Here is a 24,384-nt window from a genome sequence, read left to right as displayed (position 1 = left end):
AGTTTTCCTACTTTTTGAGTTTTTTTTTAATAACTAAGATAAAAGAGCAATAGAAATGAAGTATTTATTTTAATAGGAATTTATTACCGGTTTTATATATTGAGGATCTGTGAAAGTTTTACTCAGAAAAGGGTTCAACGGTGGGGACACTTTTTTCAATAACTGACCGAGCCCACTTGCCTTCACAAGTCAGATGAGGGGCAGGGGCAGAGCCAGCCAGAACCTGCGGGCCCAGCTGCCTGCCCACCCCCAGTAGCCTCAACCCCAGTGGCTCTGTCTTGCTTAAGGAAGTGAGGGTACCTCCCTGCAGGGTGGGATGACCCTGAGCTCTAGCTGGGGGTCTCCAGCTTGCAGACCCTGTGGGTGGATGCATGGTGTGGAGGTGGGTTACATGTTATCAGTAAGGCGGCCTGACAGTCATGAAGCCAACTTCCTGGTGCAGTCACAGCTGGAATCCTAGGGCTCATCCACACTGGGCTCTGGCGGGTTTAATTAGGGACTGAGATAGCAGTGTTGTTCCTGGATAGTCGGTTTGGCATAAGCACCGACACCCTGAGGACTCAACCCCCCACCCTCTTTCCCTCGCAAAAGGAAGCCAGGCAAGAGAGCAGAGGCCTCGGGCAGGGGAGTGAAAGGGCCGATTTAATGAGAAACTATAAACTGAGACCAGCCACGATTCACAGTGACAGGAGGCCATGCAGTGGCAGTGCGAGACCAGGAGAGGGGCGGCAGCAGGATACAGTGGTCCACGTGAGCAAGTTCACAGACAAACCATTCAGGAAATAGACAGTGTGGGCTCAGGCCCAGGGCAGGGCTGGTGTCCACCAGGGCACTTGTGCCACTTGTGGCTGCTCCTTTCTCGTCCCCAGCCTGTCCCCCGTCCAGTGCTGCAGCTGCTCCTGCTGCAGTGCCCGCTGTTGGAGCGAGCACAGTGACAGGTGACAGCAAGCCAGCCAGGGCAAAGGGCGCAGCGCTTACTGGGAAGAGGATCCGTGGATAGTGCACTGCAGATCTGAGTGTGCCTGCAAGGAGGCCCCTCCTCTCTGTCACCTCTAGTCCCAGCTGGGACACACCCCACAGAGGTTGTGCCCACATGCAGCAAGGACATGGTATACACTGATGGGCTAGGCTCCTGGGCATTCCTTCTGGCCCTAGCAAAGACCAGGGTTCACAGAGGTGTGGCTGGAAAGGGAGCTGGGCAGGGGCCAGAGGAGAGTCCCTTCTTGGCAAGCTAGGGCCCAATCTCTTACCCCATGGCCTGCAGGTGTGCCAATGTCCACATTATCCCAGGTGGCATCTGGGCACTGTTAAGAGTTCCTGAGTTCTGAGGGCCAGAGTCATTCCTTCTGACCATCATACCTGCCTCTAGCACTCCAAAAACAAACTCAGGCCTGCCTGGGTCCATCCCCCACTCTCAGCCCAGCAGATCAGAAATGACTGTGGCTACAGGCTAGGCCCCAGGTCTAGGGAACCAGCCACTGCTCTGGCTGCTTTTGGTCCCAGGAAGACCCAGGACCGAACCTGTACCTGGTTCAGAAATGCAGGAAGAGACCCCAGCAGGGAGACCATGTGAGATCATTCCCTGCTTATCTTTCTGATCACAAACACCAAGCAAACCAGCAGCACACAAGCTCAGTGCCATCCCCCTGCCACTTGCTGACCCTTGGCCTAAAATCCAACAGAATTTTTGCCAAAAGAGTCAGATGCTCAGGGAAGGGCAAGGTGAAGAGGACAAGACTTCCAGGGGACGGACTGGTGGAACAGCTTCCACCCCCAAGTGGGAGCAGGGAAGCGAGCCACTGAGCGCGGGGAGCAAAGCACAGGGGGCCAGACTGACAGTGGGGAGTCCAGTCCCGGGTCCGTTAGCAGAGGCGCTTGTACGTGTAGATGTAGGCTTTGCAGCTGGGGCACGTGTGCGTCACATCCTTGAAGTCGTTGATGAGGCAGGGGATCAAGCAGCAGCCCAGGTCACACCTGAATCGGAGATGGGGAGAGACAGGGAGGCCTGAAGAAAAGGCGCCGAGGGCCGGGGCCTACTCCAGCGTGGTGGTGGGTGGGCTCAGCCTCCCCACCCAGCAAGCGCTATACCACCTACCCCATGAAGCAGCAGAAGAAGCCCAGCACGAAGTTCATCAGGCCAATCTCATAGGAGATCTTGGTGGTGATGGCCTGCTGGCAGTGGGGACACACCGTCTGCACGGGCGCACCCTCAAAGATCTCTCCCTGCAGCACTGTCACTGTGGTGGCAGCCCCTGAAGGGACCAGGACCGTGGCCGTATGGCCTCCAGGGCCAGGGTAAGGCCCTGGCGGGTAGGGCCCTGGTGGGTAGTAGCCCATGGGTGGATGGGGGCCTGGAGGAGGGTAGAAACCTGGAATGACACAGAAGATAGAGCAAAGACAGATCACTGCCTTGCCACCTGCCCCATGTGAGAGGTGAGCACAAAGCCCTGAGGCCCCCAGCACCCAAGGACATAGGGTGAAGCCTTGGGGACCAGGCCCTGAGCCAAAGTAACCATCGACATTCTCCCAACCTTTCCTGCTCCCTGTCCCACGGGGACCAAGACAGAGAAGCTACTTGGCCCAGCCAGATACGGCAGAGAGCTGGGAACAAGGTCTAACCTCTCCTTAATCTTAGCTTGATGCGTTGGCTCCCTTGCCTCTGACACACAGGGGACTGAGCTGTGCTCAAGGACCTTGACCACAGGAGGGAAAGCCTTCTCTCTCATCAGCCTCTCCTCCCCACCAGCATCAGGTCTTGTACTGTGGTGCCAGGGGCCAGCCCACCTGACCAGGGCCCGATTCTCCAGCCTGTGTAGTCTCTGAAGAGCTGCTGGGTGAGCAGGATCCCAGGCCTCCACCATGGACTCAGGTTCCTGGCAGCACCTCCAGGAGCCAGCCCTCCGCTGGCAGGGCCCGGGACACCTCTGGCCCACAGAACCTGCACCATGTTCTAGGGCACCTTCCCATGTCCACCGTCCAGACCCACGATCAGCCCCCCACCCTTAAACACCCACACAGACAGACTACCCGCCCGCAGCAAAGGCTGGCTGGCAACCCAGGTGACATGCTGAGTGCTGGGCTAAGCGGATTCCTTTCCAGCTTACCTGGAGGCATGTAGGTGCTGTCTGCATTCACATGTGGGGGGATGAAGCTAGGCTGGGGCATTGGGTGACCCGGCGGCTCATAGGGTGGGGGGCCAATGTCTGCAGGGGGCAGTGACATGCCCGGTGGGGGCTGCATCACAGCTGGGGAGGTGCGGCCTGGACAGAGAGTGACACAGAGAGACAGGGAGAGGAAGCTCAGATGGCTCCAGCCATCGGCGGAGGGCTGCTCCAGGCACCAGCTCCTAGCAGCTGGAAAGGGCAGGAGACAGCAATGAAGCGCTGAACCCTACCTGGGGTGGGTGGAGCTCCACTTTTCTCCTCCAGAAGGGGGGCTGTGGGGCCCCCAGGGTAAGGAGGGGGCGGCTCATTCGACATCTTTGCTGCTTCTCCTGGACCCTGGAGGACAAACTGAGATGCAAAGTATGCTCCCAGCCCGCCCCCCTCAGCCCCCCACTGCCAGTCAGGCACTGGTCTGTGATGAGGCGCTGCAGCACAAGGTGTGTGGTCATCCTCAGAGCCGCCCCTGCTGAGCCCAAGCACACAGGGCCTCCTGTGGCTCCTGCAGGTGTCCCCTGCCCCGGGGCTCAGCTCACCTTTCACTCCCCTCCCCATAAATCTCCACACTTGTGATGGGCTGGGACCAATTCCTTCGAGAGAGCAGACTGGGCTCCCTGTAGGCCCTGGAGATGCCCCACCATTGCTTAGGTAACCCAGCCCAGAGCCACCATCCTCCAACCTCCAGAAACTACCAGCTTCAGGGGTCACCCACACTTCCTTTGTGAAAGCCAGACAGTGGGGTGGCCCTGGGAAGGGGACAGAACCCAGCAGCTTGGGAACCTAATCTAGGGCTTCTCACAGGGCAGTCTGGTCACTGGTCCTCTCCTCCCCTCCAGCTTAGGGAGCACCAGGCTGGCCTCCACGCCAGGGCACTGTGGCCTGCTTGTGGGAGGGGGTCTGGGAGAGTTTTTACCTCCAATCCCAGGTACTCAGAGGAGATAGGCAGGTGAGGCTCCTTCTACTGCCAGCCTGGGCAGACACACAGGGTTCTGGGGAGCTGTTTCAGGGGGAGAACAGGTAGCGCCCTCAGCAGCGGCTGCCCTGGGCACATGGCCCCACGCAGCCAGACTCCCTCGGCACTGTATGTCTGGTGTCTCCCCCGCTGCCCAGCTCAGCGCCGTCCTGTGTCCCTACCCACTCCTCAGCCCCCCCCTTCCCTTCCCCACGGCTGCTGTCTCCTCAGGGCCACAGCCAGTCCTCTGTCCACTCCCCACCAGGCCCAGAGCAGCCCCCTCATGTCCACATGCCCTGTGGGAAGGAATCAGAACCAAGGGCTTCTCCCCACAGCAGCAGCGCTGTTTTGGTCGGAGAGTGGATGGGGCGAGAAGGAAGGAGGTAGTGTTGGTCATTTCCTTCACAAGGTCCACTGAGCACCTGCTGCCGGGTACTGGGGGAGAAGCAGGGGAAGCAGGCCATCCTCCCGCCCCTGAGTCTGCATTCTGTGTCCTTTAGTAAGACACTTCCTTCACTCTATTCAGCAGCATAAAAGGCTAAAAATTAGTAGCATTTTAAGGTGAGACTCATTTTTTTAAACTGATATAATATGAACTAGAAAAAAAAACAGTATAAAAAATATATACAGTGAAAGCAAGTCTCCTAGTATAGCTCCCTCCTAGAGCCCATCAGTGTTAAGTTCAGAACGATGTGGGGATGGAGGGCCCCAAACAATCCTGCCAGGGGAGAGGGAGCCTGGAGTCAGTAAGTTTAAATATTAAATTTAACACATTAGTGGCAGGGCCAGAGGAACTGAGTCCAAGCAACAAAAGTGAAAAAAGATACAACTGATTTCATCAAAATTTAAAACTTGTGCTTCTAAGGATACCATCAAGAAAGTGGGAAGACAACCCACACAGTGGAGGAAAATTTTTACAAATAATGTATCTTTTCAGGGACCTGTACCATTTAGAATATATAAAGAACTCTTCTAATTCATTAACAAAAAAGATAACCCAATTTTTTTAAATGGGCAAAAGGATCTGAACATACATTTCTCCAAAGATAAACAAATGCCCAATAAGCACAGGAAAAGAACCTGAACATTGTTAGCCAATGCAAATCCAAACTACAAGGTACTATTTCCTACCCACCAGGATGGCTAAAATGAAAAGGACAATAACAAGTATCATGTAGAGAAACTGGAACCCCCCACATTGCTGGTGTAGCCGCTCTGGAAAACAGTCTGGCAGTTCTTCAAAAGGTTAAAATAGAGTTACCACATGACCCAGCAATTCTGCTCCTAGGTATATACCCAAAAGAATTGAAAACTCATGTCCATACAAAAACTAGCACAAGAATGTTCATAGCAGAATTATTCATAACAGCTAAAAAGTGTAAACAACTCAAGTGTCCATCAACTGACAAATGGATAAACAAACTGGATATAAATATATATATATTTCCATGCAGTAGAATATTAATTCAGCCATGAAAAGAGATGAAGTACTGACACAGCTACAACCTGGATGACCCTTGAAAACATTATGCTCAGTGAAAGAAGCCAGACATAAAGGACCACATATTATATGATTCCGTACATAAAATGTCTGGAACAGGTAAATCCATAGAGGCAGAAAGCAGATTCGTGGTTTCCAGGGGTTTGGGGGGCTGGCCATAGAAGCAATTACGGAGTTCCTTTAGGGATGATGAAAATATTGTAAAACTGTAACGATGGTTGCACAATTCTGTGAATATACTAAAAACCACTGAATTGCACACAATTATTTAAAATATTTTAATTTTTTGGCCATGCCCTGCGGCATGCGGAATCTTAGCTCCCTGGCCAGGGATTGAACCTGTGCCCCCTGCATTGGAAGCATGAAGTCTTAACCACTGGACCACCAGGGAAGTCCCCGAATTGCACACTTTAAATGGGGAAATCGTATGGTATGTGGATTATTCTATGTCAATAAAACCTATTAAACTGAAAGAAAACAAAATTGCCCAACCTTATCACCCTAATGCAGCCAGTCTCTGCATGTCCCTGCCAGTCTGTATGTATAGGCACCTATATTTTTATATAGTTGCCATTGTGACAAAGTTTTAAATCCTTTTAACATTCTGTCACATGTATTTACTCCGTCTTGCACGACTCCATGACCATAGATTTTAATATTTCCAAAAATGGGCCCATCACTGTTTACATGACCAATCCCTATTAAAGCATTTAGAATGCTCCTTATTTCATAAAAAACTGGAACACCTTTGGCTAATGCTCTTTCCCTTTCTTGGATTATTTCCTTGGGCTAAACCTGTCTGAAGTGAGATTATTAGGTCAAAGGGTATGGACATTTTATGCCTTCTGTGAAGGATGATGCTGATTTACAGTGCAAACTCTGAATACTACTGTTATTATGATTTGTAATGTTAAGATGACACTTGGTTATGTTTACTTCTTTGATCACTAAGAGGGAGGACATCTTCCCAAATGCTTATCAATTATATGCCAGCTCTTGTGAGTTGCTGCTTATAATTATCCTTTGAAGACATGGAGGCCAAGGAAAGACAGGACCTGTCTGAGGTCCCATGGCTTATTAGAGGCTGAGCCAAGCCTAGGACCCTGGTGTGACTCTTCCACCCCCACCTGCAGGTGACTCCTCATAGCACAGGGTCAAGAACAGTAAACAGCAGAGCCTCTAGAGGACGTCACAGAAGGTCCCTGTCCAGGGGCACTGGCTGTGCAAGCTGGGCCTGAGGTCCCTTGCCCAGGCCACTGCCAGTGGCCACAGCCACCCTGATGGGAGAAAAAGGCAGCTTTCCTTAAGGGGCTTGACTCGAGTCTGCAGAAAACTCTAATATGCTGAGTCTGTTAGAACCTGGGCGGGCACCTGCTGCAAACTGCCATGCTCCGCCCATCAGGGATGCCTGTGGGGGTGGCTTACCAGGAAACTGGCGGGTCCTGGGTCGCTAAGCAGGCCGGGAAGAGCTGCACTGTGCTTGGCAAGGCACTTGAGCACCTTTGGGTTTAAGAGGGAGGAACTAGCCCCTCCATGTCTGGGGAGCAGGCACACACACACACTTCAGAGGATGCAGGCGTGGCCTGCCTTGTCACCAAAATCTCTGGATCTAATTCCATCATCTCCTAGAGCGCAAGAATTCACTCTGGAATCCCACCATCATAATGATGGCATAAGCCCTGCACACAGGGCAGAGGCCTCCCCTGGTGTCCAGCAGAACCTAGAGCAGGCACTGCTGCAGGACACTCATTACACTCCAGGCCCTGACCACACCACGGCCCAGCTGCTCCTGTCTCCTCCCCTCCCCTCCACACCCACACCCACGATGCAGCTGCCTTCCTGAACTGTGGCAGAGACTGGGGGGCAGGCCCCTCCAATACGAAAGAGAGGTTTCTGAAAAATGGCTCATGAAGATTTCAGGAATTCAAACCCCAGTTCCCCTAGTGCTTCCCAATATAAAATCAAATGTGTGTGTTCCCACAAAACTGCATTGTCCAAGGTGTAATCAAAAACCTTAAGAATGCAATAATCTTAAAAAAAAAAAAAGGCACATGTCCCAAAGAACAGTTTTCCAATAAAAACGCACACTGCTCAAGTTAAGCTACAAGTGCAAGCGTGGAATCTGATATCACAGCCCCGGCAACTTCACTGTTGGGCAGGTGCTGGAGCGTCCGTTAAAAGAGGCTCAGGAAGGGCAGCAAGTTCCCAACAGAGTAGAGGGAGGCCCATGGTCCTGGGAGCTTGATGAAGCCAACGTGCAGCCCCTGAACCCCGAGACAGGCCTCTCAGCCTCCTGTTTAGATATTGTAGCTACAGACTGTGAAGAAACAGAGTTGTCTGAAAGCCGTCACGAGTCTATCATAAACCAAACAGGAGCTCCCAGGGGGCCCAGAGGACGTTACACAGCACACCCCTTTATGCCCTCTGCACTTGGTGGATACAGAGGTATTACCCAGTCATAGTACTGATAAAATACAGATTCTCTGAGAAGAGAGCTAGAGATCCAGCTGACCGCTTAGCAGCTGGTCAGCCAAGGCGCTGACCCCAGCAGCAAGTGGGTGTAAGGTGCAGAGCAGGGCGCCCAAGACCTGGGAGCTGACTCTACTCTGCCACAAGCTTCATGGATTTCCTATTTAAGGAGCCTTAAATTCCTGCTTACCTGATTTCTGGCAGTTTTGGGGATGCTGGGGAATTTCCACTTCACCCTGGATGAAAGCGAAGTGCCGCTGCCCCAGCCCTGACGGCTCCTACTTTAGAAGCCACCGGCCTTGGGAGACAGAGCACTTTCGAAAAGCTGAAGTCTGGGCTGGAACTAAGCAGGAGCTGGAAATGTGTGCACGGCAGAGGCTGGATTCCTAGGGCACCTGTCACGGGGCCCCGAAGATGGAACTGACAAAGGAGATCAGTGTCCCCTCCACTGCATTTTCAGGTTGAGGCCTAGCCTGAAAGGAATGTCCTGACTATGGCCACAGGGCAGGGAGGCAGCGTGGGACGCGTGGCTGGCAAGCTGAGAAGGCGCTGTTGGGACTCTGATCCACGCCCTGAGCCCACAGCTTCCTCAGGAGCCGAGGACGGACCAAGGGACAAGGGGGTGTCCAGAAACTCTGGGACCATCATCCCCTACATGGGAGAGAGGAGAGGGAGGGCCTGCCTGCACCCTGTTCCACCAGGGGATGGAATGGGGCCACTTAAAAGCCACATCTGGCCTCTGCCCCCACAACCAACACAGCCTAGCACCCCCTGTGCTCTTATGTAGGAGGGAATTATTCCGGTCACCCTAAAGTGAGATGAAGCCTGTCTCCACGTCTGTCTGTCTGTCTTTGGACCCACTCCCTGCTGCAATCTCATCTCACCTTCCCCAGAGCAGCAGGCACTGGGCCTCTGGGGTAGGACACAGGGCCGGGCACTTTCTGCAAAGCCAGGTCTCCCCATGTTCCCTAGTGGAGTTAAAAGCACAAGGCCTCCCAGCCCTGGGAAACGGCTCTGGTGTTCTGCTCTGCTCCCAGCTACTCACTGTGCCCCGTGGAGAGCGCTGCTGTTGATCCAGGGCCAGAGCCTGGCCAACTGGCAGCAGCCTGAGGTGGCCCAGGTGGCTCCTCGGGGGAGCTGGGAGGGCCTGGGCCCGGGCCAGCAGGATACACCCCTCACTGGCTCAGCCGCTGCTGCAAACTCCATTCTGCAGTCAGTCTAAGCTGTCCTGCACACCACCATGGGGGTGCCAACCCTGTCCCCGGTCCCCCCACCCCAGACAGTCTCTGCTGAGGAAACATACCCACACTGCCTTCTGGAGGAGGACTGGGAGGGCAGTGTGGAGCTGAGACGCATCTGTACATGAGTGCAGGTTCCTGGAGGACTGAGGACAGATGTGGGGGACGAGACAGAGATGAAGGGAGAGGACGCACCCAGAAGGAGGACTTTCTGACATCAGTTTTCCCCCAGGGTCTGCTAGAGCAGCGGTTCTCAAACTTTTTGGTCTCACAACCCCTTTACACTCAATTATTGAGGACTCCAAAAAGATTGTGTGAGTTATATATAGCAATACTTACCTTACTAGAAATAAAAAATAAGGAATTGTTAAAAGTATTTATTCATTAAAAAGATTAACTTATTACATGTTAACATAAATAAAATTTTAAAATAACTACTTTCCAAAACAAATTTAATAAGAAGATGGACATTGTTTTACATTTTTGCAAACCCTTTAGAAGTCTGGCTTATCGTTAAAAAGTCTACAAATAACAAATGCTAGAGAGGATGTGGAGAAAAGGGAGCCCTCCTACACTGCTGGTGGGAATGTAAACTGGTGCAGCCACTATGGAAAATAATACGGAGGTTCCTCAAAAAACAAAAAATAGAGCTGCCATATGATCCAGCAATTCCATTCCTGGGTATGTACCTGGACAAAACTATAATTCAAAACAATACATGCACGCCTATGTTCATAGCACTATTCACAACTGCCAAGACATGGAAACAACCTAAATGTCCATCAGCAGATGAATGGATAAAGAAGATGTGGTACATATACACAATGGAATATTACTCAGCCATAAAAAAGAATGAGGGACTTCCCTGGTGGCGCAGTGGTTAAGAACCTGCCTGCCAATGCAGGGTACACAGGTTCGAGCCCTGGTCCGGGAAGATCGCACATGCCACGGAGCAACTAAGCCTGCGTGCCACAACTACTGAGCCTGCGCTCTAGAGCCTGCAAGCCACAACTACTGAGCCCACGTGCCACACTACTGAAGCCTGCACACCTAGAGCTTGTGCTCTGCAAGAAGAGAAGCCACCACAATGAGAAGCCCATGCACCGCAATGAAGAGTAGTCCCCACTCGCCACAACTAGAGAAAGCCTGTGCACAGCAACGAAGTCCCAATGCAGCCAAAAATAAATAAAATTTTTTAAAAAATAAAATAATGCCATTTGCAGCAACATGGAGGGACCTAGAGATTATCATACTAAGTCAAATAGAAAGACAAACACTATATGATATCAATTATATGTGGAACCTAAAATATGACACAAATGAACTTACCTATGAAACACAGACTCACAGACATAGAGAACACTTGTGGTTGCCAAGCAGGGTGGGGGCGGGGGTGGGGAGGGAAGGACTGAGAGTTTGGGATTAGCAGATGCAAACTATTATATAAAGGATGGATCAACAACAAGGTCCTGCTGTATGGCATGGGGAACTATATTCAATATCCTGTCATAAACCATAATAGAAAAGAATATGAAAAAGAATTAATATATATGTATAACTGAAACTGTTGTATAGCAGAAATTAACACAACATTGTAAATCAACTATACTTCAATAAAATAAAAAAGTCTGGCTTAAGAGAAGGCAGCTGGATGCTCATATCTTCTTCTCCATCCAATCTGTTGTGATGTTTTGGTTAAAGTATGAGAAAATCCAGCCTCCCACAGTAAGCAGCTGGAAAAGGGAAAGGTATCTGAATAGTCTTCTCAGCTAATTGTGGATATTCTTCAACACTACACCCAAACCTGACAGGTGGTAGTAGCTTCTTAAAGGTTAGTTGCAATATGGAATCTGAATCTTTAACAACAAATTTTTCCTATTATATTGAAAATCATTGGGCTACCTTGTATTTGGAATGGACCTTTTACACATGCCCCGTTTTATAACAGCATGCATGGGTCATTTGGAAAATAATGGTCCACGATTATGATATGAGCCCTGATTATGTAGATCTAGCAATGTTAACACATCTCATTATAAGATATGCCTCCCTCCAAAAAATCACATTGTTACTATCACCACCAACCCCATCAGAAAAGTCTTTAACTACTGGGAAGCTGTCAACCTCACGGTGGCAGATACAAGTTTTCCAAAATTCTGACATTTTCACTTGAAAGCTCAAATTTTATCATTGGAAACAGTAACAAATTTATCATTGGCAACTTATACAAAAATAAAAGGTCAGTTGTTTTCCTTGAATTAGCAGGCTCACTTTGTTCATTTTCAAGAAAATGTCTGCTAAATCCCTAAGTCTGAATAACCATAGTCTGTGTGTCAGTTGTTGTTTTAAATAAATATGGAGCTCCATGAAAACGCTAGTTCAGCTCACAGCTCAAACAGCTGCACACATGCTTCCCCTTGAGGTCTCCAGCATGCTTCATGTGCGTCCTTTCATCACAACACAAAACATTAAAAAAATGTGTACTCAAGGGTCCAGATAATAAACTCAATAATTTTTACTGCTTTTTCTTAAATGAAACTGGCGTGAACACAACCACAACAATGACTAGCACAGCTGGGTGCCACGCCTCGAGCAGAGCTAAGTCCTGCTACTGTTGCACCGCCAATGCTAATGCCAACACAATGAAAAAGGCAACATAACCAATAACGTCTTGGTGTCCTTATAAACATAGTTCTGACCTTCAGCCCCTGGAAGGTCTCAGGAAGCCTCCAGGAGACTGCACGTCACCTTTTGAGAGCTGCCGGGCTAGCAGAACCCCCACGCCGGTAAGAGGGTACCTGCAGGCAGAGCAGGGTCAGGGCCAGAGGGACCAAGAGTCCCAGGACCGAGAGTGGACTGCGCCGGTGAGTCTCTGAGCTGGCTGTTTGTCACACTGAGGCCCCACCCCAGGAACATGCTTGCTGCAACGTGCAAGGCTTTAAGGAGGCATCAGACTAGTTCAGACTCAGCTCCACCACTTTCCAGCTGTGTGACCTCACTGAGCCTCAGTTTCTTGTTTGTAAATGGGGATAATCATGCCTACCTCTCAGGGTTGGAGCTAGTTTTATAATAAACAGCATAATAAGCAAAACACCCAGAGCAGTAGCTTATGGGAAGGAAAACAAAACAGGCACTGATGCCTCTGCTATGGCAGCTTCTGCTCCCACAGGAGCGGGGATCCTGGTGTGCATTCCCCAAGGATCCCGGGGTACTCATAATCAAGCCCAGCCTGAGCGGCTCAGCCCAGAAGAGGTCACTGCGGCATGGCCAAGTGGCGGCCAACTGCTCTGTGAGCCCCTAAGACAAGTTCTAGAAAGGAAGAGATACCAGCAATCATTCTAAAGGGCCATCGCTCCTTCCAGCCGACTGCCCTGGAGCTCCATGGGCTACAATGCCCCGGGAAGGGCACTCTGCCCAGACCCTGGCGTCCACCCGAGACCCTAGTGGCAGCAACTGCAGGGCCGAGTTTCCCACAGCCGGGCTGGCCTGCCCACTGCCTCCCGCCAGAGGAACTCACCCCCCACCCTCCGGCAGCCATTGCACCAGGATGCCAGCTGGCCTCAGAGGGGCTCCTCTGTCCCCAGGAGGCAGGTTCCAGGCGTCTGGCCAGAGGGGGCTTTGGGCTTTGCTGGGGAAACTGAAAGGCAGCTTTCCGCCTTGCCCACAGCCTTGCATCTGCTGAACCAAGGAGGCGCCCACTGCTCCGCGAAGGGTGGAGGCCCGGGGTGAAAGCCAAGTGCCCTGGGGGGGGTCCCCTAGGGCCCACCCAGAGGATGGGGGAAGGGGAGCACACTCAGCCCCTGCTGAGCAAGGGGGCCTGGCCCACATCGTCCACACCCCGCCTGCCCACTGTAGAGGCTGCGTGGACCATGAAGGACCAGGCAGCATGAGGCGTCCCTGTGGCTGGGGGCTTATTCACCAGGGATGGCCACTGACTCCCTGGGCGACGCCACGTACCGTCCTGTTCTCCCAAGTTCCCAGGGGTGGGCTTAAGGACAGTCTGTTTGGTGGCCACTTAACAGAGGCCCTTGGAGGGGGACGGCCCTTCCTCTGGGAATAACCAACCGTCTGTTGGTGCTGATCATTGTGTAGCACCTACTTTGCGCTGGGCACAGGCTGGGAAGTGTCAGGGAGTGAGCGGCTCGGTCCCTGCCTTCCAGAAGCTCACAACTGAGTGGGGGAGACAGGAGTCAAATACACACCAGAAACACCAAACCTAAGTACACAGTGAAACCAGTGGTGTACAAGAAAGTACGGAAAGATCAGACCCGTTCCGGGGGTCAGGGAGCAACTCTCCAAGTAAGCCGGGGGGAGGAGGTGGGGTCAATGAGACTAGCAGGCAAAGGATAGGACGGGACAGTGGCAGGACAGTGAGTCACAAGGCCTCAGGAAGGAGGCTGCGCCCGGTGTGGGTGGCCAGACAGCAGCCTGGAGCCATCGAGCCTCAGGACTGTTTCAGAGGTAGGAGGTGCAGGGGCTGCCCTGCAGCACAGACCTCAGATCCCCACAGAGGACCTGGGCCAGTAGGCAGGATAAGGACCTCAGGCCACGCAGCCCACAGCAGCACCCCGGCCCTTCTCCTCTGAGCAGCCACCCCCTACCCCATGCACCACCCCCTCAACTCAGCCTTCAGGAACAAAGACACTGACTTCCTTTCTAGACCGGCAGTAAAATTTGAAGAGCACCACCGATGGATTGTATGACCCTATATAATCTCTCCACGCCTCAGTTTCCCCACCTGGACCACAGAACTCCCTTTTTATTCAGGGCTGCAGTATCTTTGCTAAGATGTTCTCAGCCCTTCTTACAGTCATGTGACCATGTGGCTAAGTTCTGGCAAATGAGTCACAGTAGAGTGACATATGTTCTTGCTGGAAGGTGCTAAAAGGGAGCCACCTCGGCAGGGAGATGGAGCCCATGTCCTCAGGCCCTCCTCCTGCCTGCTGCCAGGAAGATGGATGTGACAGCCCTAGCAGCCATGCTTGACCACGAGGTGACCTTGGGAATGGAAGCCATGCTAAGGACAACTGAAGGTGCCCAGGCCCTGGATGACCATGGAGATACCATTCCAGCACTGAATGGACCACTTCTCTCACCTACCTTGTAGTGAGAGAGAAACAAACTAACTTGTTTTCCCTGGGGTTACTGTGAGTTTCCTAGTAAATGCAGCCAGACCTCAATATCAAAGAGAAACAGAGAAGCTAGTTTTCCAGTAATTCTCAAATCCAAGGTAGCCAGAATCTACTTGTGATTGGTAAATTTCCAGTTAGTTATTAACAAGAAAGGAAAACAAGTACCATTAAAAATAAATAGTGCTCCTTGGGCCTGAAGGTATGTAAACAAGTGGTCCATCATTGAAAAGCTCCCATTAGGACTTCCCCATGCCTTGGCTTCCTCTAGCTCACAATGCCTTGCCGAGCAGGCCCATAGGAGGCCAAGTTCAGCCCTGGCAGACTGGAAATCCAGAACTCAGCCCCTTTTCCATTGTCCTTAAAGATGCAGGCAGGACAAGAAAGACAATCCCTCCCTCAGATAGCATCACTGGTGGCTGCAAACCATTTATTTTAACGCTCGAACTTGGGTGTTATCTGATGCCTTGGGAATTCTAAACACTTCAAAACAAGCTAAAGACATGGAAAGGACCAGAAAGTAGATCTGGTTCTCCCATCTGGCTGCTCTCCTCCCACCCAGCCCTACACTCTTCTCCCTGATGAGTATCATGGCTCAACAGAGCTGATACATCAGCCTAAGCCAATGGCCCCAAATACCACAGCCTACGCCCTTCCCCAGGGAGGCTTGAGTCCTAATGTCACAGGCCAAGCAGGAAGGGCAGACTCCTCACCTGCTGGCACCCAGGCACTAGGTCCCACCCATCTGGCCACCTAATGTTCCAGAGTCTCAGTTTTCTCATCTGTGAAATGGCAGCAGCCGTCCTTGACCCACCGAGTTGTGATGAGGCGTAAATGAGGTCATGGATGAAGAGCACGCAGCTCAGAGCCTGTCACATAATGTTCAATAAGCACAAATCATGGTTTGCATAAATACAAATAGCTGTATTTATGGAGACGCAAGCAGAGTGTGGGAAAAGGAAGTATACAATAAAACAGAAAAGAGAATACATTGGTTGCTCTTAATCAGAAGCAAAATCAAAAGGCAGACAGGACTCAAAGAATGCTTCTAAGCTAAAAAGTAGTAAGGCTTCTAGGAACTGTGATGATGATGACAATCATAAATGCACAATTTACATCATGCTGAATTCTGTTCAGAGCCGTGGCAAACCACTCTGACTCCCCGTGACAGAGGCAAGGGCACCTGGGCCACAGCAGAGTGGGTTCATGCAACTTTTCTGGAGGACAATCTCACTCCTGTACATTCTTTTTAACACATTAATTCCATTTCGAGGCATTTGTCCTAGAAATAAACGAACACATGAGCAAAGGTTCACATGTAAAAATGTTTCTGTATATCAACATTTTGATGTTCAACCAAAGGGACTAGTTACCCATCTGGTTAACCTATACCACGTAACTATATTCACTCCCTCAAAATGATGTGGATCTACCTTTATTGACATAGGAAGATGGACTTGATAGAGCACCACGTAGCATGTACAGTGCGATCCCTTCTCAGAGAGACGTGTGTATTTACATGTAGATTACACACCAAATGTTAAGGGTGTTTTTTTCTGGATAGTGAGATTTTGGATGATTTGTTTACACACACACACACAGACACACATATAGAGAAACTTTTTATTTCTGTGTAGTTTCTAGTTTTTATAGAGTAGGCAGCTCCTTTGGTTGGTTCCTTCCTCAAAATGCTCACTATAAGTGTGTTATATTTATGTATATTCCTCCTCAGTCCAGAAAAGGTGTCTCTGACCATAATCTAGTTCTGTCTGTAGGGAAAGAAATGCTCCAAGGAGCAAACCCAAGGACTGGGCTGTTCCCCTCTCATGAGTTGGAGTGGTCTTTGCTTCAGTTTTGTAGGAATTTGGTAACACAAGTCAGTTCTCTATACCAAGTCACTTCCCAGTGCTCCAGTAAAATTGAGGGTCTAGACCTGTGAAGCTGGGACATAAACGCCATCCAAGGTAGTTCTAGCCTCAGAGACCCTGCCTGGAGAGCCAGCAGGAAGTCACCTGGCAGAGGAGGCAGGTGAGAAAATCCCAATAGACACATGACAGAACTGAGACTGACAGCATCACAGGGCTTGACCGAGGTCACTAGCTGGAGCTGGCGCTGGGAACACAGGTCTCCTCCTGCCCTCTGAGCCGCCTCCCAGGTAGGACCAAGCTCAGGAGCTTGGATTCTGCATGTTTTACCGTTGACACAGAAGAAGGAAGTACAGACAGGAGGGGGATGAGGAGCAAAGGGCAGAAAACAGATGCAGCTGCAACCACAAGTGGATAAACAAGTCATCTGCACCTGCTGGACAGGCAGGGCTTGGTAACCAGAAGGCTGACTAATTTTAGAAATGCAATGAATCTAAAGAACCATCCCTTAGGCAATCAAAGTGGAACCCTGAAAAGAAAAAGTCCTTAACTCTGCCTTTGTTGAGCTGACACAAAATGGAAGGCAGCTATGCTCACCACTACACCACCTACGCGAGCTGACACAAATGGACAGTCTTTGGCTCGACTCTACTTTAACTGGTTATCTGAGATCAAGATACACCATCTTGATCCAGGAAAAAGCTCTAGGGCCTTAAGTGCAGCCAAGCCACGTGGCCACTACAAGGTCCCCATTCAGCTGTAAGAGTCTTATTTTGGACACAAAGGCCTGCTGGCCTTGCTGGCCCAGGAGAGGAACTCAGCCTGCAGCTGAGCCTTGCCCAAGTCCCCCCATTCCGTTGGCGGTGGGGGAACCGCTATGCTCCCAAGAGAATGGCTTTGCCTTTCTGCCCTCATGAACTCCGAGTCCCGTAGGTACTGCTCATTTTCCGTGAGCACAAGGAGGGAGCGCCTCTGCATCATTTAAGTCCCTCCTGTTGCAGGCAGTGTCTCAATTCTTTTACACTAAGCACTGCTGGGTGAAGAACAGCAGCTGCAGTCAGTCCAGCGTGGCACGCTTCTAGAGGTCACTTGGATGGAATCAGTGAAAAGAAAGAAGCCCAAAGCCAGCAGACACCTAGCAGACCAGTAATTATTCCTGGGGTAGGACCTCACAATTGCAATGCTTAGATGTGCCGTAAACACCCTGTGAAGGGGCACACGGTAAGAAGCTGCATACAGAACTGACGAAAAAACCCAAGAACACACAACAGCACAGGGATACTCTCCAGCGGAAACGCCCCTACGTGTAGCAAGGGGCACTCACACGACTGGCACTGACAATCCAGAGGAGCTAGCGTCCAGGACAAGGACACGATGTCCACAAAGGTGAAGGGGAAGAGCCGGAAAAGTGCCCTGGGAAACCTGAGTGGGGAACAAATCTAATCAGCATGTGAAATTACACTCCATGAAACAGTATATGGAAGTTGAACTAAATTCATATCACTCTAAATGGACATCTGACCCAAAGAGCTGGCTTGTGCCATTTGGGACAGAATTATTTTGGATCTTCTCTTTGAGGAAATGAGAGCTCACGCTGTATCTGGGGTTGCCTTATTTTCGGCCATGTGCGTATTTCTCTATGTTTCATACATCTAGAGGCCACCTTTCAGGCCACAAGTGTCTCTAGTGATCACCAAGTCCAAGGTCTCAGCTGACATACGTTTGGTCTTCAGACATTACTAAGCACCCATGAAGGCAGGCCTGGGGGCGGTGCTGCATTTAACAGTGGGCAAGATGGCCGCGCCTGCCCTCCGGCTGCTCCCCGACAGGGAGCCTGGCCCAGCTGCTCAGACAAGAGTCAAGTCTCAAACCAGTGCTCCTTCCCACTGCAGCTGGCTCAGCCCCATCTCTTATCTCACACATTTTCCAAAATGTTTCTCAAAATTTTGCTTAAGCAGAATCTTGAACACCCAACAAAGTGCTTCACACAGTGGAATTCCATTGTGTGAGCATACATGGATTTCACTGCACCCAGGACAAAAGGAGAAACAAGTGAAGTGAGCTGACCAGTCCCTTCCTTTCTCCTGGAACAGAAGGAGGGCTCCTGCATGCCTCCCCTGGTGCCACCCAAGGCCTCCACAGGGCACCAGGACCGGAGGCCTCTGCCCTGCTGGCTGACTGCAGTCCTGACCACTGCACATTCACTAGGGAATTCAACTCTACGCAGATCTGTGTTCCCCACTCCAGGGAGGATGGAGCACACACAGACCACGGGCCCTACACCTCAAGGCTTTACCAGCCAGTAGAGAGATGGGACAGCTGAAGGGCAGACACATACATGATTTTATTCAACACACAAACAGCCAGCACGCATCTAGGCCCTGAAGATGGGGGAAACAGTTTTCATGTCACAATCCAGTGGGAGAGGGGCTGTAAAACACAGAAACTAGTAAAATACATTGTATGTCAGCTAGTGAGGCGTACCACGGAGGAAGGAGGAGCAGGGAAGCGAGGGCTTCTCTGAGTGGGGAACCTTCAGGCAAAAACAGGACGGAGGTGAGGCGAGAGCCACGAGCCATGTACACGGCTGGGGAAAGGCCCTGGGGAAGTGCAGTCCCGCGCAGAGGCCTGGAACATGTCCACACGCCCGTGGCTGGGCAGGCAGCTGGGCAGAGTTGGGGCAGGAGTGAGATGGAGGGCTTCCCGTGCTGTGCCTGGGCACTAACGTGGGTCCCCAAGAGTCCTGAACCCTACAGTGCTTGGCCCCCACCTCCGGCGGGCACAGGTTCTTTTTGGCCAGTGTGACTGGGACCACAGAGAAATGGGCCCCCGTGTGGCCCCCATACTCCCCAGGCAAAGCAGGTAGACAGGTGACCCGAGCTCACCTAAGCTTGCCTCCATGGGGACAGAAACGGAGGCCTGCCCCGAGTGCCAGAGCTGAGAAGTGGTCACGTGAGCAACACAGAATTCCTCTAGCTCTGGGATTAGCCAATTTTATTCAGCAGAGCCATCACTACCCAAGTTTGTTTGCTTATTCTTTCTTTCAAGTGACTACCTGTTCGAAAAGACTTGATTCCTGACTCTTTAATTCAGCCAACATTTCATAGGCCCTCTATAGAGGCCACTCACCTCCCTGGTCCCTGCCCTCAGGCAGCTGCAGATCCAGCTGGAAAGCCAGCTCACACTTGAAAAAATTTTGCAAAAGATACTCAGCAAAACCCAAATGAGAATATGTGACAGCAGGTGCTCCAGGTGAGAGAGGGGGCGGTCTGTGGGTGGGGGCCCTGGGAAGGCTTCAGGGACCAGGTGGGCCCTAGGTAGGCCCTGCAAGGAGGTGGGCAGGGGTTCCAGGACTGGAGCAAGAGTCACTAGGAGAAAGGGGGAAAGAACTGTGGTCAAAGGCCCAGCCTCCCCAGGCAGACTGGCAGCTCCCAGAGGGCAGGGGTGGTGTTTGGGGCCAGTCTCTCCACAGCCCCAGGCAGTACATCAAATATCAGCTGACCAGTTGGATGATAACACAGCCTGGCTGATACTCCCTGGCAGGAGCTCTGTCCCCCAGCCCACAGGTCCTGCTTCAGTTAGCAGTACCCCTGTCCCCAAGATGGACGTCTGAGAGATGTTCCAGAATTGTCTCTGCCCCTTAAAACCTGACCTGTCAGCAAGCCTTGCGAATGCCATGGTTCCCAAAGCTCTCAGAACTCATCTACTGGTCAAGGTTCAAGGTCAAGGTTTACTGGTCAAGGTTCAAGGGGAAAAGTCTGGACTTGGCCGTGTGTTCCAGATCTCTCTACCCAAGAGTGTAACTCGCCCTTTCCCAAACAAACCAAATCCCGCCCCAACCAAAGAACCTTTCCACCGACCCTTCCTTCAGCCTCCAAACCCTCTTTCCAGAAGATGGAGCCTCTCCTGTAATTCCCTGTGGTGGGGATCCTCTGTCCCTCACTCTTGTCACCCCACTGGAGAACACTGGGACTCTCCCCCTCATTTTCCTGGGACCCAGCTCAGTCCCTGGCACAGGTGTGTTGAATAAGCAGGTCGGTGAGGGAAGGCTTCCCATGCTGTCCCTAACCCGCAGCCACTGGCCCAGAGCACAGCCTCACCCGAGCAGCAGTGTGCGGGCTTCCCGATGAGAGTGCCAAAAATCCAGACAAGAAGAGAAACCCTTTCTTGAGTCACTGTCGAGTCCAGGGAGCAGTTTGCACAAGGGGGCCGGGGAGCCCCCATTTCCCTTCAACCCTGCTGTCTCAGGAGAGCTGGGTTTGGGGCTCTGCTCTGCCATTATTTGGCAACCCTGGACACGTCATTTGGTATTCTGGCTGCTTCCTCAGCCGTGAGACTCAGAGGTGCCTGAGCTGCATCTGCAGAGCTGACACTGCATGCAATGACAAAACACAGGTGAGAGTTCTGTCCGGTGGGAACAAAGCACATACAAAAGGCACACACTGCAGACAAAACTTCATTCCCTGCTGTTTCCCCAACTTGTAAGACTATTGCTCTTAATGTTAATTAGAACTGTGACAACCGTTTCACGTCTTCCTGAAGTAATAACAGGTTAGAATTCTCCTCAAGCTCCACCCAGGGAGACCCTTCCGCCATTCCCTACCTACTTCCACCTTTCCTGGCCTCTGTTTCTCCTTGAAGGAAAAGCACAGACACTGAAACAGATCTGAGTTTTAGACTGAATCAACACTTATTGAACACATTATGTATCCAGCACCTTCACAATTTTTACTGGACACCTCCTCGTGGTAAGAATTGATGGTCTGGATCACCCAGCGGACAGACCACGCAGGAGCTCACAGCACCCACAGATCAGGAGTACCAAAAAGGTGATGAGAAATGTTTTCTAGAAAAATGATCAAACATTACCAAAAACACATCACAACTGCTTTCATGGAAAGAATCAGAACGTCATTGGCCTTCCTTACCCTGCACTGCATGGTTTCGTGCTGTCTTCCGTCTAATATTAGGGGCCCCTAATCTTCTCAGTGCTTACAGCAGAGACAGACCTTCATCTGGGTGTTGCTCCTCACCTACCACAGATGCAGCAATTGAGGATCTGGAAGGGCAAATGACTTGTCACACAGCTTGGAAGCGACAAAAAGGCCTCTAGCGTGGTCTGCAGGGCCCTCTCAGGGCAAGAGGCTCTGCCTGCCACAGGTCCCAGGCCAGGTGCCCCCTGTCCCCTGCAGCACTAAGTTGCATTGCAGCCTCTACCACCTCCAGGGGAGATGTGTCTGGGAGAGTCCTGACTATGCAGAGAAGAGAGAACGAAGACCTTTGTGGGATCCTAGAAACTGGCACATTTCCATTCTGTGCACTGCACTTCCAAGTCCCTTTGTGGGGCACAATAAGCCTCATGCCACCACTGCCAGCCTGGCTCTCCTCCTCTCTCCTCCCCACTAAGGGCCGAGCTCCCACTGCATGCTGCTTTCTCACTGGCACAACTGCCTTCCTCCTTGTAAGGGTAGAGACATCAATATAAGATGCCATGACTTTAACTGCCACACTTCCCTGACTGTGTCCTATATGAGTACAAATACGTTCGTGCCCTTTGAATAGTGTTTCTGAAAGTGGAGACGAATTTTCACAGGACCTGTCTCTTCGCTCCCTTTCAGACCACTGAAGAGGGTCAGGGTTGGTATCTCTGGCTATGGAATAAAGTACCTGGGCCCAAGGGACTCAGAGCTTGTTCACTGGGCTAGGAAGCCCTGTGCCCCTAGGGCTTTAGAAAACACACCAAACCAGCAGATTCAAACCGGGAAAGCTTATAGTGTAAAGAGGAGGAATGGCTTGCAAGCTGACGACTTACATCAGTCCCTGCCAACGCAATATGTGGGGCGACCTGGCCATCGGGACACATCCCATCAGTTCCCCCTCAAAACAATTTTGTTCCCTGAAGTATCATTCTATGTCACACAGTCCATGTTTTTGCTCTTAGGGTGATTCTAGAACCATGGCCTGCTGTTTTCAAATCTTTGCAAGAGCACATATAAAGCTCTTTCTTGGTTCCAGAGGCCCATCCTATAGAAAAACCTCCAAAGTCCTCAGCTCCTCAGGGATGAGAGACAGAGAGAATGACTCTCAAATATGCAGTCAGTTAAAAAACAAGAATTCTAAGACTAATTAATAATATGCATGTTTAACTATTTAGGGGGGGATAGACCGATATCTGCAACTTACTCTGACACACATAAAAACAAAATAATCAGATGGACTGCTGGATGGTTAGATTTGTGATAAAGTACAATAAAAATGTTGGACTTTCCAGGTGGCATTCACTGTAGAATTTCTTCAACTTTCCTGTACGTTTGAAACTTTTCATAATTAAACGTTTGGCAGAGGGCAAGGCAGAGCTGGCGTGCCTCTCCCCACCAGACTCTTAGATCAGCCCTGAGGGAAGAAACAAAGCACGGAGGAGCAAGGTCACACTTGCTAGGCACTGCCCTGCCCAGCAGCCCACAGGACACACACGAAACTGGTATAAACGCTATGCTCAAGGTCTTCCATCCTCCTCACACTAAGACCAAGGTTCTCAACCCCAAATGAGCCCAAGAATTATCTGTGGAACTTATTAAGTAAACTCCTGGGGCACATCTCATAACTGCTACATCTGAACCTCTGGGGGTGGGTCCCCGGAATCGGCCCTTTTAACGAGGGCCCCGATGTCTCTGATGCAGAGGATCTTAGGCCCATACTGGAGAAACTTATAGCCTCTTGCTCCTTACCTGACACCTGTTGAAAGGCCTCCTGGGAACATTTAGAGGAAAGCAAAAACACGCATACCCTTAAATAAGTCAAGTGCCCAAACCCGGGCTCGCATGACGCCGTGAGTTCAACTACACCAAAGTCCTCGATGGTATGAGGTTGGGCCCAAAGATAGGCCAGGTCACTGCCTCCACCCCCGGCACCGGCGTGTGCGGTCGAGAGCGGGCGCAGAGATTTACAGATGTAGGCAAACCAGGGCGGGCGGGGGAGGGAGAGCCGCGCGGGGCCCGCCTGGCCTGCCAAGGTCACCACGGAGCTCAGCAGAAGCTTCTTTGTCGCCGGGACCCTCCTCCCGACCCCCCCCCCTTGAGGAAACAGCCCCTGCGGAAAACCGGGGATGGTACTTCCCCAACCTTCCCTGCAGAGGATGTGGGAGGCGTGATAGCGGGATCCGAGGAGCGGACCGTCGGCCCTCGGGGCACCGAGCACGCCGCCTGCCGAAGCCTGGCTAAGCTGTCACCGCAGCCCCGCGGGTGGCCGGCCAACCCAGCGACGGTACGACGTCAAAACCCCAAGGCTGCTCTGGATCGCATCAGCATCCTGGGAGGAGGCGACCGGCCCGCTGCGCCGCCCCCGTGGTCCCTTTACCTCGAGAAGCCACCAGCCCAAGGCCGAGCGAACGCCGAGACAGCCCGGGTCCAAGCGCTCGGAGGACAAGACCCTCAGCCCCGCGGGGCTTTGCGCGCACACCACCCCCCCATCCGCCCAAACGCCTCTGGGAGATGTAGTCCGTCCGGGTGCCCGAAACGCGCTCCGCGGGCCAGCGGGACCACAGTGCCCGGCGTGCACCGCGCGGGCGCCGCAGGCGGGGGCAGGGAGGGGACTGCGCGGTACGAGGTCTCACCAGTCCCCGCATTGGCCGCGAGTACCGAGCCCTGCTCCCAGGAGTCTCCGCGGGAAGCCGTCTAGAATGGTCGAGGCGACTCACCGTCGCCGCGGCGGCCGCGGCGGCCGCAGCAGCAAGAACAGCCGCCTCCGCAGCTCGCAGTGGCGCGTCTGTCAGAAGGAGGCGGGTAGACTTTGGAGCAGGGCCGAGGCCCGTGGCGTCACAGCGAGGGGTGGAACCATGCGGTCAGAGGAGGGGCCATGAGGTCAGTGCAGGGGCGGGGCCTCGAGGCGGCACGTGACTAGCCCTGGTGACTTCACGAGAGCCCTTCGGCCCACGCGAGGCACGTGACAGGGCGTGGGGTCTTTGTCAGGTGAGGGAGCAATCAAGGGAGGCCCTGCTAGGTCTCCCTCCCGGCTCGCCAGACCCCGGGTATCCACCAGAGCTAGGCGCACCTTTCTTCCTTTCAGGCGCA

General features: G+C 52.0%; 1 protein-coding gene across 1 annotated transcript; it reads right to left on the bottom strand.

Annotated features, from left to right (window-relative positions):
- Positions 1 to 1,711: 1,711 nt before the first annotated feature.
- On the bottom strand, positions 1,712 to 23,951 carry CDIP1 (cell death inducing p53 target 1). Its single transcript, XM_067706777.1, has 5 exons — positions 23,928 to 23,951; positions 3,395 to 3,500; positions 3,105 to 3,260; positions 2,096 to 2,369; positions 1,712 to 1,974 (listed from the first exon to the last, which is right to left on the bottom strand). The coding sequence occupies exons 1-5, from the start codon at positions 23,937 to 23,939 to the stop codon at positions 1,863 to 1,865; spliced, it is 660 nt and encodes a 219-aa protein (XP_067562878.1). The 5' UTR covers positions 23,940 to 23,951; the 3' UTR covers positions 1,712 to 1,862.
- Between the last annotated feature and the right edge of the window lie 433 nt (positions 23,952 to 24,384).

This window comes from Pseudorca crassidens, chromosome 15 (genome assembly GCF_039906515.1).
Source record: "Pseudorca crassidens isolate mPseCra1 chromosome 15, mPseCra1.hap1, whole genome shotgun sequence".
NCBI classification, from domain to species: domain Eukaryota; kingdom Metazoa; phylum Chordata; class Mammalia; order Artiodactyla; family Delphinidae; genus Pseudorca; species Pseudorca crassidens.
The sequence above is the reverse complement of the archived record's forward strand: the minus strand, read 5'-3'. Positions and strand labels throughout refer to the sequence as shown.